The 16,902-nt window shown below is 47.5% G+C and overlaps 1 protein-coding gene across 3 annotated transcripts in view; it reads right to left on the reverse strand.

The window, feature by feature from the left end:
* Positions 1-16,902, reverse strand: part of SLC13A4 (solute carrier family 13 (sodium/sulfate symporter), member 4) — a 47,336-nt gene that overhangs the window by 14,813 nt on the left and 15,621 nt on the right. For 2 of the 3 annotated variants that reach the window (XM_011941257.1, XM_011941259.1), the window contains 6 exons: positions 11,286-11,422; positions 8,990-9,162; positions 8,460-8,514; positions 5,818-5,857; positions 4,660-4,740; positions 2,331-2,515 (listed from right to left, as the gene is read on the reverse strand). In XM_011941257.1, the coding sequence (XP_011796647.1) occupies positions 2,331-2,515; positions 4,660-4,740; positions 5,818-5,857; positions 8,460-8,514; positions 8,990-9,162; positions 11,286-11,422 (671 nt within the window). The remainder of the gene's footprint in view (positions 1-2,330; positions 2,516-4,659; positions 4,741-5,817; positions 5,858-8,459; positions 8,515-8,989; positions 9,163-11,285; positions 11,423-16,902) is intronic. The other variant, XM_011941260.1, reaches the window with a different exon arrangement.

Here is a 16,902-nt window from a genome sequence, read left to right on the forward strand (position 1 = left end):
AAGCGATTCTCCTGCCTCAGCCTCCCAAGTAGCTGGGATTACAGGAGCACACCACCACACCCAGCTGATTTCTGTATTTTTAGTACAGATGGGGTTTTGCCATGTTGGCCAGGCTGGTTTCGAACTCCTGACCTCAAGTGATCTGCCTGCCTTGGCCTCCCAAAATGTTGGGATTACGGGCATGAGCCACAGTGCCCGTCCTCTACTTTACTTTTATTATCATCCCACATCTCTCCTTCCCTTCACAGTCAGTTCTCTATTTTCTCACTCACCAGAATCCTCAACTCACCAGACTCTGGCTTCTCCCACCACTTGACCAAGGTCCTCTTGCCTACATCACCAGTAACCTCCACGTCACCAAATCTAATGGATACCTTTTCATCCTTACTTTGCATCATCATTCATTGACATTAAATATTGTAGGCACTTCCTTTTTCTTGAAATACTTTCCTCCCTTGGGTAGAGTGGCACCAGATTTCCCTTTCCTCTGTGCTGTCTGATACTGTTTCCTTCTGTCCGTTAAATATGTGAGCTTAATATTTATGTCCTCTGTTCTCCTTACTCTGTATGTTCTAGGTAATTTCCTCCACTCCTGTAGCTTCCCTTACCAGGAGGCAAAATAAATATGTGGCCCCTTTACCCAAAGGTTATTATGAATATCCAGGCAGGGACAGCAGAACATTAAACCAAGTGTGACGCCTATCTGGGCATGGTGGCCCGTGTGCCTGTACAGGTGGCATGCCCATGGCCCCAGCCCTGCAGGCCGCTCACTTCAAATCTATGCCTTCAGCCTAAACATTAATATTTCCGTTGAGATTCACAGGTCTGTTTTCACCTGGACATCTCGGCCTCTATGCCACTTTTTCCAAGACCCCATTCCTCCTCTTTCCCCTCTATTCCTGCTGAGGGCAGGAGCCTGAGAGGCAGACACAGCCTTTCCCTGTCTTGGGCCCTGTCTCACCTTCCTGAGACCCAGCAAGTGACCTCTGAGTTTCCCTTAAACCTGACTGTTCCTCCTCCCCACTGCGCTGTCAGCCAAGCCACCGGCTGCCCTGGACAACTTTGCAGCAGTGTCCTGAATTGCCTTCCTGCTGTCTGCTTTCTCCTTTCCAATCTGTTTCCCTTTTTTTTTTTTTTTGTCTTTTTCATCCAGAATGAGTTTTCAAAACTATAAATCTGACCACCTCACTAACTGCTTAAAATTCTTTAAAAGCATCTCAAAGCCTTTCAGATGTCGTCCAAGTTCCTCAGTGGGTCTTGCCAAGCCCTGGAGATCTGCCCGTCCAGCTCCCTGGCCTCCTCTTACCCTCTGTCATTTTATGGGCTCCGCTGTCCTGCCTCGGAGCCTTCCTACGCACTGTTTTCTTTGTCTGGATAATCTCCCTTCATCTAGTTTACTCCCGTCCTTCAGGTTTCCACATGGTCGCCTCTTCAGGGAGGCATTTCCTCCCTGCAGATGGGCGAGCTCCCCGAGCAGGGCTCTCCCTGCAGAGTCTTAGACTTCTCCAGTCTCACTTAGCTATAATGACTTGATTTTCCCCTTTTTTTCCTTTTTTAAATTTTTATTTATTTATCTATCTATCTATCTATTTATTTTTTGAGATGGAGTCTCGCTCTGTCACCCAGGCTGGAGTGCAGTGGTGCGATCTCAGCTCACTGCAACCTCTGTCTCCTGGGCTCAAGAGATTCTCCTGCCTCAGCCTCCTAAGTAGCTGGGATTACAGGCGCCTGCCACCATGCCTGGTTAACTTCTGTATTTTTAGTAGAGATGGGGTTTCACCATGTTGGCCAGGCTGGTCTCAACTCCTGACCTCAAGTGATCCGCCCGTCTTGACCTCCCAGAATGCTGGGATTACAGATATGAGCCACTGCGCTGGGACTTTTTTTTTTTTTTTTTTGAGATGGAGTCTCTCTCTCTCTGTCACCCAGGCTGGAGTGCAGTGGTGCGATCTCAGCTCACTGCAGTGGCACGATCTTGGCTCACTACAACCTCTGCCTCCTGGGTTCAAGTGATTCTTCTACCTCAGCCTCCTGAGTAGCTGGGATTACAGGTGTACACCACCACACCTGGATCATTTTTGTATTTTTAGTAGAGACGGGGTTTCACCACGTTGGTCAGGCTGGTCTAGAGATCCTGACCTCGTGATTCCCCCGCCTCAGCCTCCCAAAGTGCTAGGATTACAGATATGAGCCACTGTGCTCAGCCTGTTTTTCCCTCTTTCTACAGAAACTCTTCCATTCTCATTTTCTACCGTATCTCTAGCACCTAGTCCAGTTCCTGACACGCAGTGGTGGTTAGTAAATATTTGTTGACCAAGTAAATCACTTACTTGTTGAAGTGTTCCAGGAAGATAAGGCTGGTGGAGGTGCCGATAATGGTGGTCAGGCCGCCAATGGTAGCAGAGTAGGATATGCTCAGGGAGAGGCACTTGCAGATCATCTGGTCATGGTGGGACCTGTACTTTCTGTTCAGCTTCTGCTTCCTGGGGCTGGGGGTCAGGACCTGTGGCTTTTCCTAACAAAGGAAAATCAGCGAATCTCTCCATCCCAGCTTGGGCTCTCTGGCCAAAGCATGAGAGGCAGGCGGCACCGTGGTACAGCGGAAAGGGTTTGAGCTTGGGTGTCAGAAAGACAAATCACAGTTTCTACCGTTATCAACTTGCGCATGCATCAGAGCTACAGTTTCTTCTCTGTAAAATGGTGGAAACCGTATTTTCTCTGCTGAACTGTTGTGAAGAGTAAATGAAGTAATATATGTAAAGCGCTTAAAACACTTCCCGGCATTTAATGAATGGTAGGCTATTATTATTTTTGTGATTAATGTTTTTATTGACAGCATGGCTTTTTATCTGAACTCCAGTAAAACTGGTGTCGCTCCACATTGTATTTGAATAACAAACAGATGTTATTCCTGTAGAGTTAGAATGACAGGATTTGGCCTTCCCCTCGGGCCCTTTCTAATCCTACCAAGACCCATCAAGCTACCTCTGACTCTCTCTCAAGTCTGGCCATTCAAGTCCATCCAGCCCTGATGGAGAGATGACTAAAAAATACCCTTGGATTACATAAAAACCCTAGTCTTCACTGGGAAGAGGGTTGAAGTGTGATTCTTTCCTCCTGCCCTTCCTCACTCTTTTCTCCTTGCCTGACTTTTCCTCTCTCCTTTTTTCTTCCCCCTTGCAGATAAACTTCAGCTTAGTTGTGGTCCTCTCTGGCCCTGCTTGGTCCAGATGATGGCCTTTCAGGGTCAGAGAGGTTGCTGAACTCTGGTCTCAAGTGTTGCCTGAAGAAGCAAGTCCCTTCTGTTCCCTTCACACCTGGCCACCTTCATTGATTGTTCATGAGACTAGGAAAGTCCTGGTGCAATTGTCAGCAAGTCAGGTCATGAAAGAACCAATGGGGAAGTGCCACCTTGCCACATCTCTAAAGCCCTTTCCCACTGCCCTGTCTTACTCGTGGGGCCGAAGTATGGCTGGACCCTTCCAGACCTCTAAAAGATCCATTGATTATCAGAGCTGGAAGAGACCGCAAAGATTCCTTGGTCTAGTGGTTTTCCACAATCCTTTCTTCTAGTGAAATTTTACACAGAATAGTATAAGTGTAGCAATTGGATACATCTTTTTTTTTTTTTTTTTTTTTTTTTGATAGGGTCTCACTCTGTTGCCCAGGCTAGACTGCAGTGGTGCCATCATAGTTCACTGCAGCCCTGACCTCCTGGGCTCAAGTGATCCTCCTGCCTCAGCCTCCTGAGTAGCTGGGACTACAGGCATGCACCACCATGCCAGCTAATGTTTTTACTTTTATTTTTAGTAGAGACGAGGTCTGGCTGTGTTTCCCAGGCTGGTCTTGAATTCCTGAGCTCAAGGGATCCTCCTGCCTTGGCCTCCCAAAGTGCTGAGCTACTGCACCTGGCTGGCATGCATCCAATTTTGTAATTGGAAGTATATGGATGGGTTAATTCCATGTGGTCAAGGAGGCTTGGATTTGAATCAGAATGCTCCCCTACCTAGTTCCTTGGCCTTGGGTTATGATTTCATCTTTGCCTTGTTTGCAAAAATGGAGCTCAAAATCGCTATCGCATTGAGCCAAGACCAGAAAAAAAATGCTGAGTGCAATGATTGGTACATAATAAGCATTTAATAAATGGCAGTTATTTATGATGATGGACATTAAACAAGTGAGACTGTTTTGATGAACCCAGACATTTGAAATCAAGGGTCGTAAGTGACAGTTGGTATTTTATAGAAGCCTTAACATTCATTCATTTGACTTCTGCATTTTATTTCAGAGGAATTGTGCCAGGAAGATCATTATTAGTTCAGAAAAGCAGTTGCCTTACAATCTTAGGATACTCAAATAAAATATTTGCAGTGTCCCTGAAGCATTTTTGAAGACTAGTTTGAGGACCTCTGCTCTACACCAACCCCCAGCTTTTATAGTTGAAGACTCTGGGGCTCAGGCAGTGGACTGTCTTGCTACAGTCAAGTGAGCTGATGTCTCATCTCCGTGGTGCACACAGGCCAGACATGTATGTGGGGAATGAGTGCCTGGTGACAGCTCACTAGCCTGACTCTGTTACGACTTCAAGGCCAGTGCCCTTGGGAAGCAGCTCACAGCATTTCATGTAGGAAACAGGGCCAGAAGGGGCCGTTCTATTACCTGGGATGAGTGCTGCTTCTTGCCCTGGTGTTGGTTTGCAGTTTTGATGGGGTTGGTGCTCGAAGGCACACCATTCAGGTTCTGTTGGGACAAAGGCCATCTCACTGTTAGGAAGAGGAAGTGGTGAGTCAGGTGCCTCGAGAAGGACCACCTAATCATCCCAGGGCCACCCCATGCCTCAGCACTGTGGGAACCAGACAGAAGCCAGGGGGAGCATGCACACCAGGGCATCTCAGCCAGGCCTGCCCCGCTCAGCCTGGTGTCAAGCTCTCCATTTGAAGAGGCTTTGAAACTAGGCAGAACATGGCTCTGCCCCTAGAGGAGAGGCAGCCTTTCTGGGACTTTATTAGCTAATGAAGAATCCTTCATATAAAAGATGAAAAAAAAAAAAAAGAAAGAAAAATCATCACAACCAAGTCCACAGTTTTTTGTTTGTTTTAGAGACAGGGTCTCACTGTGTTGTCCATGCTGGGGTCAAACTCCTGGGCCACAGCGATCCTCCCACCTCAGCCTCCCCAGTAGCTGGAACTACATGGGCACACCTTTGTACCCAGCTGAAGTCCAATGTTTTATTGGCCTTTTACACTTCTCATGAAAAGATGTATAACCAGACTTGGGGAAGTGAAGTAAGTTCGAGTAACTGTGTGCAGGTAAATTCTGCTTTCCCCTGTAAATGTGTTTTTATTTTTATTTATTTTTATTTTTTGAGATGGGGGTCTTGCTTCATTGCCCAGGCTGAAGTGCAGTGTCACGATCTGGGCTCACTGCAACCTCTGCCTCACGGGTTCAAGTGATTCTCCTGCCTCAGCCTCCCAAGTAGCTGGAATTACAGGTGCCTGTCACCAATCCCAGCTAATTTTTATATTTTTAGTAGAGGTGGGGTTTCACCATGTTGGCCAGGCTGGTCTTGAACTCCTGGCCTCAAGTGATCCTCCTGCCGTGACCTCCCAAAGTGCTGGGATTACAGGCATGAGCCACCATGCCCAGCCAATGTGTCCTTTTTAACAATAACATTTTGTCAGTGGAATCCTCAGTGAAAGGAACTCTAAGGTGGATCTGTGGCTGTTGAAAATCTGGTTCTGAATCTTGGGTTTCCATGAAGAAGGGCTGAGGGATTTTCAGGTGATTCCAAAGCACAGAAAAACCCCAAGGTCATACCTCATTGTGCATCAGAGTGGTGAGGTCTGCGGTGGACCTGCTGGAACCAAGCAGAGGACACAGGAGCTACATCAGTGAGGCCGACTCCTGGGAGGGGAGGTCCCCCTGCATCAGGCGTTTGGTGTAAGGGACTTAAACTCTCTGGACTCCAGTTTTCTAGCCTCCAAAGAAGACTAATCTCTCCCTTGCCTTCTGAGATGCTGTAAGGATTAGTGGGGCCGGGGCCGGCTTCCTTCTGAGGGCAGGGGCAGCACTTTCCTTTGATATTAACGATCGTCCTAACAGCAGACGTGGAGTGGTCATTAGATATAGAGTACATATATATGGGCTTTAACCCCCAGACATTGTTAATCCTCATCACAGATCTATGGTACTGGCATTCATACCTCCATTTACACCAGTACTTAGCACGGGGATGCTAAGTGGTGGAGAAGGGTAGGAGTCCAGCAGTCTGTCTCTCTGGAGAGCCTATGCTCCCTGACCATGCTCTTACTGGCTGACTCTGGGAAGACCACTATCTAGAAAGGGGAACTTGTGATATGCGTATCTGAGGTGACAGAAGCAAGGAGGCCCTGGATTTTACCCAGGGAAAGGAGAGGGAGAGGGAGAGGGTGGGAGAGGGGAAGAACTTCTGATCAGCAAGTACACTTCAGGGGGTGAGTCTGTCCCACCCCTGCTGGTCCCTTTGCCTTGAGGACAGAAGATGAGAACTTAGCCATCAGTGTAACTGACACACTGAGTGATCAGTGAATGCTTCCAGTTCGTCTTAGTTGCGAGGACAGTGGGTGCCACCAGCTCAGCCACTGTGAAGACGGAGAGCGTATTGGGCACCCACGCGTGGGATGTGGGTCCTGCGGCCACAGGCCCTCTCCAGGCTCTGTCAGGGAAGGATAAGAAACTGACAGGTGTGCAGAGGGAAGTGTTCTTTGGAGTGAGTTCTTCGCCTGGGAGGAAAACGTGCTGTGATGTTTCCCCTTCCTTCTTCCCAAACTGGGTGAGGAGGGCAGGCGAGGACCCTCAGGTAGCATGGGAGGCAGTGGCCGCAGGAGTGCTGTCTGCATGCCCAGCAAACGACCCAGTTCCCACCAGCACAAAAGATGTTTAGAGTTCTAGGGACAACTCAGGCCACAGGGAGGAGAAAAGGCCACAGTGAGGATGGCCTTTTCCTGGGTCATCTGGGAAAGGCCTGCCCAGAGGCAGAGGCAGAGGCAGCCCCAGCACAGGGGCTGTTGGGGAGTGAACCGCCAGAGCACAGGGGCTGTGGGGGAGTGAACCGCCAGAGCACAGGGGCTGTGGGGGAGTGAACCGCCAGAGCACAGGCCCAGGAGGGTGGCGTGAGTGTTAATCCCAGAGCAAGGCCCTGCAATCAGGCCTAAGACCCTGCAGAGGGCGCCACAAGGGGATGCTTCAAAGCCCCTGAAGGCAGTTGCCCCACAGACGAAAGAGCCAGGGACTGAAATCTCAGAGAAGGCCCCGACCCTAGACCTCAATAGTCCCCGTCCAGACCCTTCTCACCCCTTTATCTTTCCTGTACTCTAGAGCTGCTATCGTAAGCCCGGAAAGGTCAGAAGCAGCAGAGTGAGGGCGGGGTTAGAGGAGGAGGAGAAGAGGGAGGTGGAGGAAGAGAGAAAGAAGCTCAACTCCCTCCCCCCACTTATTTTCACCTTCTTTCTTCTGCAGGCCTAGGGTGAGGGGTGGGTGGGTGTGGGAGAAGGTTTGGATGAGAAGTTGAAGTGTTGATATGAATCTGGACTAGTCTCCCAAATATCTGAACATGAGATTGTTATAATACCTGAAAAGAACCAGGAGAGCTACGGGATTTGCCTGAGATATCATCAAGGGTGATGTCATCAAGAAATCCAGTATGCTATGATTGAAGACAGTGGTGGTGAAAAATAAAGCAATTTCCTGATGGCACCCTTCCGCATCTGTCCCACTGCGAATGCTGATTTCACCTAATGTGTGTGCTCCTTTTTTACAAGGGCAAATGACAGAGCTGATTTAAATGTGGACCATTCATTGTGGCATGCCTGTGGGCCACATTTTGAAACAGAATCTCCAAATGGAATCAGCTGTTAATGGAGCTTCCTCCCAGGAATGTCTGAGACTGTTTCTCCTTTTCCAGCTCTGCTTCCCATCATCACATGGCCCTCTCACCTCCTGTCCCCTCATCCCCTACCTGTCACCTAAGTTTTCTTTGCCATATCTAACAAGACCAAATCTACTAAGACCTTATCTAATATCTAGAAAACATTTCATGATTCTCCAAGAATCTGCAGTGACATCGATATGTGAATGGTTTTCCATGAACAAATTAAACATATTCTTTTCCTAAAAGGGACATGAATTTAGATGAGATTCTGCATGGTGGCTGTGTGGACAGTTCATATATCCATGGAGATTCAGTGTGGCCTTTGTATTTCTTCCTCATCACTGCAACACTGTGGTTAAGGAAGTGACCCTCCAGGTCCTGACAGGCGGCTCCTAGGTGTGGAGAGGACATGGGGGAGGTGGGGGAGTGGCAAGGTGGTGAGCTTGGACCGTACATCTCAAGAGCTGTTTGTGGGTCCAGGTCCCATCTTTTCTGACCTCCCCTGTGGATTCTGAGAGGCTCTGTCTGGGAAGAGGGCAGTCATACTCACTCTTCATTGACAAAGACGAGTTCAAGAGAAGGTTGGCTGTTCTTTACATCCAGACCTACGAGTAGCAAAGAAAAGCAGTATGTGAGAGGTGGAGGCTGGGGCTGACCCTGTGGGTTGGAGCATAGCTCAAGGGCTTAGGGCGGGGGTGGGGCATATGGAGTGGGTGACATTTCTCCTTCCCTTTGCTCTGTGAGTAGAGTGGGGCTTATGGATGCAGACTGACCCCAGGGTTTTGTAGTGATCCTTGAGCATTTGGGGGCAAAGAGCAGTGTGTACCCTTGAACATTTGGGGGAAGAGTCCATAAGTGAAGGAGGAAGGAAGAGCCAGAACAGGGAGTTCAGGGAAGCTTCAGAGTCCAAGAGCTGGGATGGGAAAGAGGAGAGAGGGAAGAGGAAGGGGAAGGTGGGGGCATGGCTGAGGGGGTCCTGGGGTGGGCACCAAGTTGGGCAGTCTTCCCAGAGAAGCCAGGCAGGAGGACCCTAGGGGAGGTTGGAGGAGCAAAGGAGGGATGAACTCCAGCAAACTGTACTGATGGGTTCGGCCTCTTCGGTGTTGGAGTTGCCCGCCACAAGCTGCTCGTCCTCAGCACTGACCAGCTCCTGCAGCACGGCCTCCACGATGGGCATCACCATGGCGGTGGTGGAGGTGTTGGACAGCCACATGGACAGCAACGTGGTACAGCACATGAAGCAGAGCAGCAGCCTGGAGGGCAGGGAGGGTTGGGGCAGAGTGTCCATAGAACACACATCCCTGTGGCCCCACAGCGGGCCTGCTGCCAACCTGCTGGGGCTGGTCTAGACAGATGTGGCTGGAAAGGCAGGCATTTGTCCTGCAGGGTGCCATTCAGTTCTGTACTCCCAGTGCTTGGCAGAGCATAAGTATTAAAGCAATACTTGTTGAATGAATGAATTACGCTTCATGGATTAGCGGCCTTAGCCAGAAAAAAGTCCTTAGTGAAGCTCTGGTAGTAGTGCCACAGGGTGTAGACTCACCATTGCTTTTCTGTCTCTGCAGGCATTGGCTGGAGCTTGGTGGTGATGTGTGTTTGTGTGTGGAAGGAAATACTTTGTTTGCCCTCGCAGTCAGTAATTCTGTAGTGCCACGGTACTCCTTGCTTTGCTGCCAAGTCACCATAGTTATCAGTGACCCAGTAGAGATAAATGTTTGGAGCTCACAGTTCCGCCCACTACCTGTCAACATGCTGAAGGGATAGCCCCCAAAGTCACAGAAGTGTCCCGTGTCACTGTTTGTGTGCACTTTTCCAGCTGACATGGTAAAGCGTCAACACTTGGAGAAAAACACTAACAAGGATAACCTTCCGATTATTTCTCTTTGGCTTTGAGAACATTGTGCAATATGTGCCTGTACAGACATGTCCTAGTTTCCATAAGATAAGCCAATATAAAGACTACTGTGTTTATTATTTCAGGTGGAATTACTGACTTTGCACAATTTGGGGACAGTGCGTTTATCATGTGAACTCCATCAGCTGACAGGGACATGACTTCGCCGATTCTGTACCCACACAGGTAACTGCCTCGGGGGGTGGCAACTTGCTGACTGATGTAAATAGGGAGGAGTGGAAATATGAGAGGATAAAAATTCTTGTCCGGGCACAGTGGCTCATGCCTGTAATCCCAGCACTTTGGGAGGCCGAGGAGGGTGGATCACGAGGTCAGGAGATCGAGACCATCCTGGCTAACACGATGAAACCCCGTCTCTACTAAAAAATACAAAAAATTAGCTGGGTGTGGTGGTGGACACCTGTAGTCCCAGTTACTTGGGAGGCTGAGGCAGGAGAATGGCATGAACCCGGGAGGCGGAGCTTGCAGTGAGCCGAGATCGCGCCACTGTACTCCAGCCTGGGCGACAGAGCAAGATTCTGTCTCAACAAGGAAAAAAAAAAAATTGAAGAAGAAAAAAGAAATTCTTGCAGAGAGTACACAGAGATTCTAAAGAGCCACAGAGTCTCCATATGATGTGACGAAATGCCACTGTGTGCCTGGGAGGTTGAGTGTGGGGACAAGATTATTACTGAGCTAGGGGGTGGATTAAACTGTAGTTAGCAGACCTGTTTGACAATCTGGGAGACAGGAACATGCTTTTAAGCATAACCTATAGTCATCTAAATGACTCATGTTGAGAACCAATACTATATTATTTATTTATATTCACATTGACTTCCATAGGAGTCAGGGCAGCTTACATAAAATATAGCAAGTAAGTTGTAAACTAGGAGAAGGTGAGCAGGATATTCCAAAAGGGAAGATACAGGCAGGGGAATCCAAATGGAGCATCAATGAAGCTAACACAAAACTCAACCCTGACACCGTAACACATTCCCTGAGGGTGGGACCCCGTCCTGCATCACAGTCAAATGCAGTGTCTCTAACTGGGTCTGTGGTCTGAACTGATGACAAAAACTCAGGTGGATGGGAGGAAACATTCACGTCTCTTTCAGTGACAAAGAAGAAGACAGGCACTTCCGCTCCAGCCTGTTCCCTGATACACAGGAAGCAGGTTGGGAAACAGTTTCTATCGGTCCATCCTGTTTTACCTAATGGGCCCCTATATGTTGTAAGCTGCTGCCCTTGCAGCCTAGGTCAATGGGTAAGTTCTTTGGATAATGATAGCAAGGTCACAGGTTCAAATTTCTACTCCATGGCCCTCTCCCTGGACGGGTCCTATGGCTCTGATGTCAGCCCGTCCCTATTGGTGAAAAAACAGGCTGAAGTGGACATCCGCAGTGACCTAAGACCACTGTCCTGGTGGCATACTGGGAGCTAGAAGGATGCACTATAGCCTGCATCCCAAATAAGACTTACATGCCCGGCTTGGCTCCCGCCATCAAGACCATGCGCAGAGCGATGCGCTTATGCAGGTTCCACTTCTCCACGGCAGCCGCCACGCAGATGACCCCCACCAGCAGCAGCGTGGTGTTCTTGAAGTACTCCGCCGCCACCTGTAGGGAGGCCAGGCAGGTCAGCCACCCTCCTGGACCAACGACCCAGGGCCCAGCACCAGCTGGGAGAATGGGCCATACCCAATAAAACCTGTTCTCAATCAAAGAAGCTGGCGAAGAGGAAGCAGGGAGGTGACGATTATCGAAATAGCTGACCATCCTAGAGTGATATCTACTGAGCGTTCACTGTGGGCAGGCACTGGGCTGAGCACTTTACAAAGGTTATTTCATTCAATCTGGCCAGTAACTCTATAGGATAGATATTCTTCTCCATTTTGGAAAACATAAAACCACTGTATTTAAATATGATGTGAATATGATTTTAAAGAATAAACACATATAGTTTTATACTGATCTTTTAAAATAATCCTAGGTTTCTCCCCAAACCTAATTTTTAATGTTTTTAGAAAACATTAGAAAATTATTTTCATTTCATTTCTATTAGAAAATTAATACATGCTCAGTATGGAAAACTTCAAAATATAGAAAAAGTTACAGACAACATTACCCTTAATCATGCTACTGTTAATACTTATAGTTTCTTCCATTTTCCCTATATCTATATAGTTACATAAATGGATTTATACAGTATGTATACTTTTATATCTTACCTTTTTTTCATTTAACATAATATCCTCATCATTTTTTTTGAGAGTCTCACTTATTTTTTATTTGTTACTTTTTTGAGATGGAGTCTTGCTCTGTTGTCCAGGCTGGAGCACAGTGGCGTGATCTCAGCTCACTGCAACCTCTGCCTCCCAGGTTCACGCCATTTTCCTGCCTCAGCCTCCCGAGTAGCTGGGACTACAGGTGCCCACCACCATGCCCGGCTAATTTTTTTTTTTGTATTTTTTGTAGAGATGGGGTTTCATTGTGTTAACCAGGATGGTCTCAATCTCCTCACCTCGTGATCTGCCCCCCTTGACCTCCCAAAGTGCTGGGATTACAGGCGTGAGCCACTACACCCAGCCTTAATTTTAAAAATTTAAATAATTCCCAATAATTCTCAAGTTCCAATGAATTCCAAAAATGAAAATAGTACAAGGAATACCTATACATTCTTTTTTTTTTTTTTTTTTCCTGAGCCATTTAAGGGTAAGTTACATACATTTTGGCTAGTCCTTTTCCCCTATATACTTCAGTGTATATTTTCCTTTCTTTTTTTAAAAAAAACTTTGAGACCGGGTCTCACTCTCTCACCCAGGCTGGAGTGCAGTGGCATGATCACGGCTCACTGCAGCCTTGACCTCCCAGGCTCAGGGTATATTTTCTAAGAATAGGGATTTTCTCTTCCTTAGTAGCCACAATACCAATTATAAACTCCTTTCTACTTTTTAATTTAATGATGGGGAAGTTGAGACACAGGATAGTTAAAAAGATGTTTCACATGTTTGAGGTTCATGGACCAAATCTTTGTTGATTCTCTCACTTGGCACATTCTCTCTTTCCATCTCTGCCTGTACATTCCAATCAGATTTTGAAGCCCAGTTCAGGCCTGGCACCCTCCAGAAAAACCTTTCTTGTGGCCCTAGCCTCTGACTCCAGAACATTCCTCCTGGGCACCATTAATTCCACACACCACAGAGCACTTGGAGCAATGCTTGACTGATTGCTTTCTGCTTGTACTGTTGTCCATTTATTTTTGTATGTGTACCTCTCTTGTCTCTCAACTAAATTTTTTGGCTGTGAATGGTTCCCTTCTATACATCTTAACACCCAGTAGAATAATATGCAAAAGTAGAGGCTCAGTAAATATTTGTCACATACATGAGAATTGCTTCCAACTGGAGGAACCATGACAGAAATTGGGAGGAAAAGATATAGAAAAGATTAACTTCTAATTGAAAAACCCTCTTGAAGTGAGAAAACAAGAACATTTTTAACTGCAGCAAAAATAAAAATTCAACAGGAAAGGAAATATATAGCAAAATACATAGCATTTGAAATAATATGTACATAATCATACTAATTTTGATTACTGAATTAACAAAAATTGTGATATGAGCATATTGGGAGGATGGTCATGGAAGGCGGAGTGGGGGATGTAAAAGAAAAAATCTTCCTGGGAGGTGGAGCTTGCAGTGAGCCGAGTTCGCGCCACTGCACTCTAGCCTGGGCAACAGAGCGAGACTCCGTCTCAAAAAAAAAAAAAAAAAGAAAAAAAATCTTCGTCTGCTATAACAAGAAGTCAACTGATAAACGCTTAAAGTGAGAACTCAAGGACTAATATAAGAATATCATATAGGAATGGAGCTTAATGACAGAAGAAGCTGCTAACAAAGTTACAAGTTATTGACTCTGAGGGTGGGATGGGACTTGCTGGGGGGAGAAGTGGAAGGGATGAGAAAGAGACTGCTGACTTTTCATTGTAAGCGTTCAGTATTAAAGTATTTGATTTTTAAACTTTGTGCACGAAACACTTTGATAACATCAAAACCAAAATAAAGGCAGGCTGCTCCATCTCTCTTTCTTTTGCCCCGTGGACATTTCATTGCCTCTGGTTGATGAGGGTTGTGTAGGAGAAGGGATATCTGCTCTCGCTGTGATCATTTCCTGGGAGGAAGAGCCCTTGCTTCTGGTTAACCTAGTTCTTGTCTCCAAGCCCATCCCTCAGCGGACTACTGTCACGAATGCCCCCTGGGGGCAGGGAAGGCCCACTGCTCTGGACAGCTTGTGACTCCATGGCAGAGTCCACTCTAAGAGGGTGGTGATCATGGTTGGGGGGTAGGGTAGGGTAGCGCTGGGGGATGGGGTGTGGTGGGGGGAAGCAGCCCCCTGGGGGGAGTGGGAGGCACTGCAGGATTGTCCTAGGGAAGCGGCTGAACTTGGGGGTCAAGGGCCTTTCTCACTGCCTGGTTACTTTCCCAGGCTTCCAGGAGTTGGCCTTGTGGCACAACCGGAGCTTTATTTTCTTGTCTACCGAGGAGAGAAACCCACAGAAGATGCGGGACTGTTGTGGGGGATGGTCTTTCCACCAGCCCCATGACACAGCCCTGTGAAGCTTTTTAAGTCAGTGCAACTGGGGTTACTTTCCCCAGGGACTGACTGACAACAGCTACGTTTTCTGCCTCGTTAGCATATCCCATTCTAGAACACCGGTTTGGCTGTGATGGCCTTTTAGGAGACTCAGTGCCTAAATGACGGGTAGGCTACTTTCTCTGGGTTCCACTTGGAGGCAGAGGAAAGGAACCAAGAATATGGAGTGCCTTCTAGTGTCGGCATTTTGCATGTTGCATTCACTTTCTAATTTGGACTCCACAACAGTCCTATGAAGCAGCACTATCCATATCTCAGTTTACTGATGAGGAAACTGAGGGTTTAAGGAGCATCTCTCAGGTCACAGTGTAAGGGCAGAGGCAGGATATCAGTCCAGGGCCATCTGAATCCGAAGCCTCCTAGACCGCCTGCCACACCGTGAGCCGACTGGAAACCCCCCATCTGATTCAACTCTAAGGGGATTTTCTTGGTCTCCCAGACAGCATGAGCTGGCACACATTGCTTGTCGTTTTTGTTTGTTTGTTTGTTTGTTTGTTTTTGTTTTTTTGAGACAGAGAGTTGTTCTGTGGAACAGGCTGGAGTACAGTGGCGCAATCTCGGCTCACTGCAACCTCTGCCTCCTGAGTTCAATTCTCCTGCCTCAGCCTCCCAAGTAGCCGGAGCTACAGGTGCTTAGAAAAACTAAGGAAATCACCTCAGTGAAACCACTACACCTGGCTAATCTTTTTGGATTTTTGTTTTTTTTTTTTCCAGTAGGCACGAGCTTTAACCATGTTGGCCAGGCTGGTCTTAAACTCCTGACCTCAAGTGATCTGCTCATCTGAGTCTCTCCCAAAGTGCTGGGCATGAAGCACTGCACCCAGCCCACTGGTACACATTTTTAGTCTTCATTTGTAATCGCAGTCCTGACATTGGCCTTGAATGCCCCGGCCAGAGCCAGTCTGAGCTCCAGGCCCAGCTTCAGTGGGATATTGGCTCTGTGCTGGGTGTTTGGTGGGCTCAGCTTTGTTCTCATGTCTTTCCTGCTCCCTCATAAGCGACACCATGTGCTTGGGAGACATGGCCTGGGGCTCAGGATACAGTTTGTGATTATAGAGGTAACATCCCTGAGTGGGGAAGAGGGAGGACTCTGGAGTCAGCCAGGACTCTACTGTGTGACCCCTAAACAAGTTATTCAGCCTCTCTGGGCTTCATGTTCTCATCTAAAGAACAACAACAACAACAAAAAGGAAGGTTTTGTGAGTCCCTACCTCATAAGGTTATTAAATGACATGGGCAAACCAGCTGGCATGGCCTGCCACATTGATGGCCAGGATCCCTGGTGACTCTTCCTGCTGTGAAGTACTCCGTCTAAAGGCTGACCTGGGTTGAGGCCATTAGCACACAGAGTGGGCTCATCCATGCACAGAGCAAAGCCACAGGGCTTTTTCATTTTCAGAAATTAAAATTCTGTTCAGTGGTGGTGTTTGTTAGTTTTCTACCCCATTGATTTTTCTTTCACAATAACACCTGGGTTATTCCGAACCTCCCAGGGAACACCCGACTTCCAGGATTCTTGAGGATGACTGTAATTGTTTTCTAGAGTGTGTTGCAGATTTCCTGCCTTTATCAACAGAGCCCGTGCATTCCCCCCGGCTTCTTGTGAGACACGTGCCAACTCTCCCCATCACAGCCTCAGCCCAGGGAGCCCCTTATCGCTCTTGCCCTTGACTAGCTGTCCAGGCTGCTGGTCCTTCTCTGGTCCCTGGGTCTGCATTTTGCTGGTTTCCCGTCTCATTCTTAGGCGGCTGCAGTTTCCCGATGTGAGGATGCTTGCCATTAGCATTCCTTTCCCCGTTTTCTAATTTCCCAGACTCATATCCTGTGAGCTGGGAAGCCAGATAACGAAGTTTGTTAGAGTTATTTGTAAAGAGAAGTTAGATTCTAAATGGCTGTTCCTCCCCAGGAGTAAAGTGCATGGATTTTAGGACATTTGCATTGGTGGTTTGATTGCTTTTTCTGCCTTTCTGCTCTGTGGTTTTTCTCAGTATGCCACATCACTGAACTTGGAGAGCAGAGGTGTTTCTGGACTGTGTTATAGGAAAGATGGGCTCAAGGAGGTCATCCTGACAAGGAATAGCTATAGCAATCTTGGGCTGTGAAGTTCAGACGAGCTACCTGCTATTGGACAAGCTAATGAACCTCTGTACCTCTGTCACCAATTCTTTAAAGGGCCAATAGTGATGCTACATAGTTAATCTGCTGTGACATGGGCTTTACATGTAGGATAATGCAGGTGGGTTCTTATTTTTTTTAATTGTATTTTTTAAATTTTATGTATTTTTTGAGACAGAGTCTCACTATGTCGCTTAGGCTGGAGTGCAGTAACATGATCTTGACTAACTGCAACCTCAGCCTCTCAGATTTAAGTGATTCTCCTGCCTCAGCCTCCCCAGTAGCTGGGACTCCAGGCACCCACCCACCACCATGTCTGGCTAATTTTG

The sequence above is a fragment of the Colobus angolensis genome, unplaced genomic scaffold (genome assembly GCF_000951035.1).
Source record: "Colobus angolensis palliatus isolate OR3802 unplaced genomic scaffold, Cang.pa_1.0 Scaffold2, whole genome shotgun sequence".
Taxonomy (NCBI): domain Eukaryota; kingdom Metazoa; phylum Chordata; class Mammalia; order Primates; family Cercopithecidae; genus Colobus; species Colobus angolensis.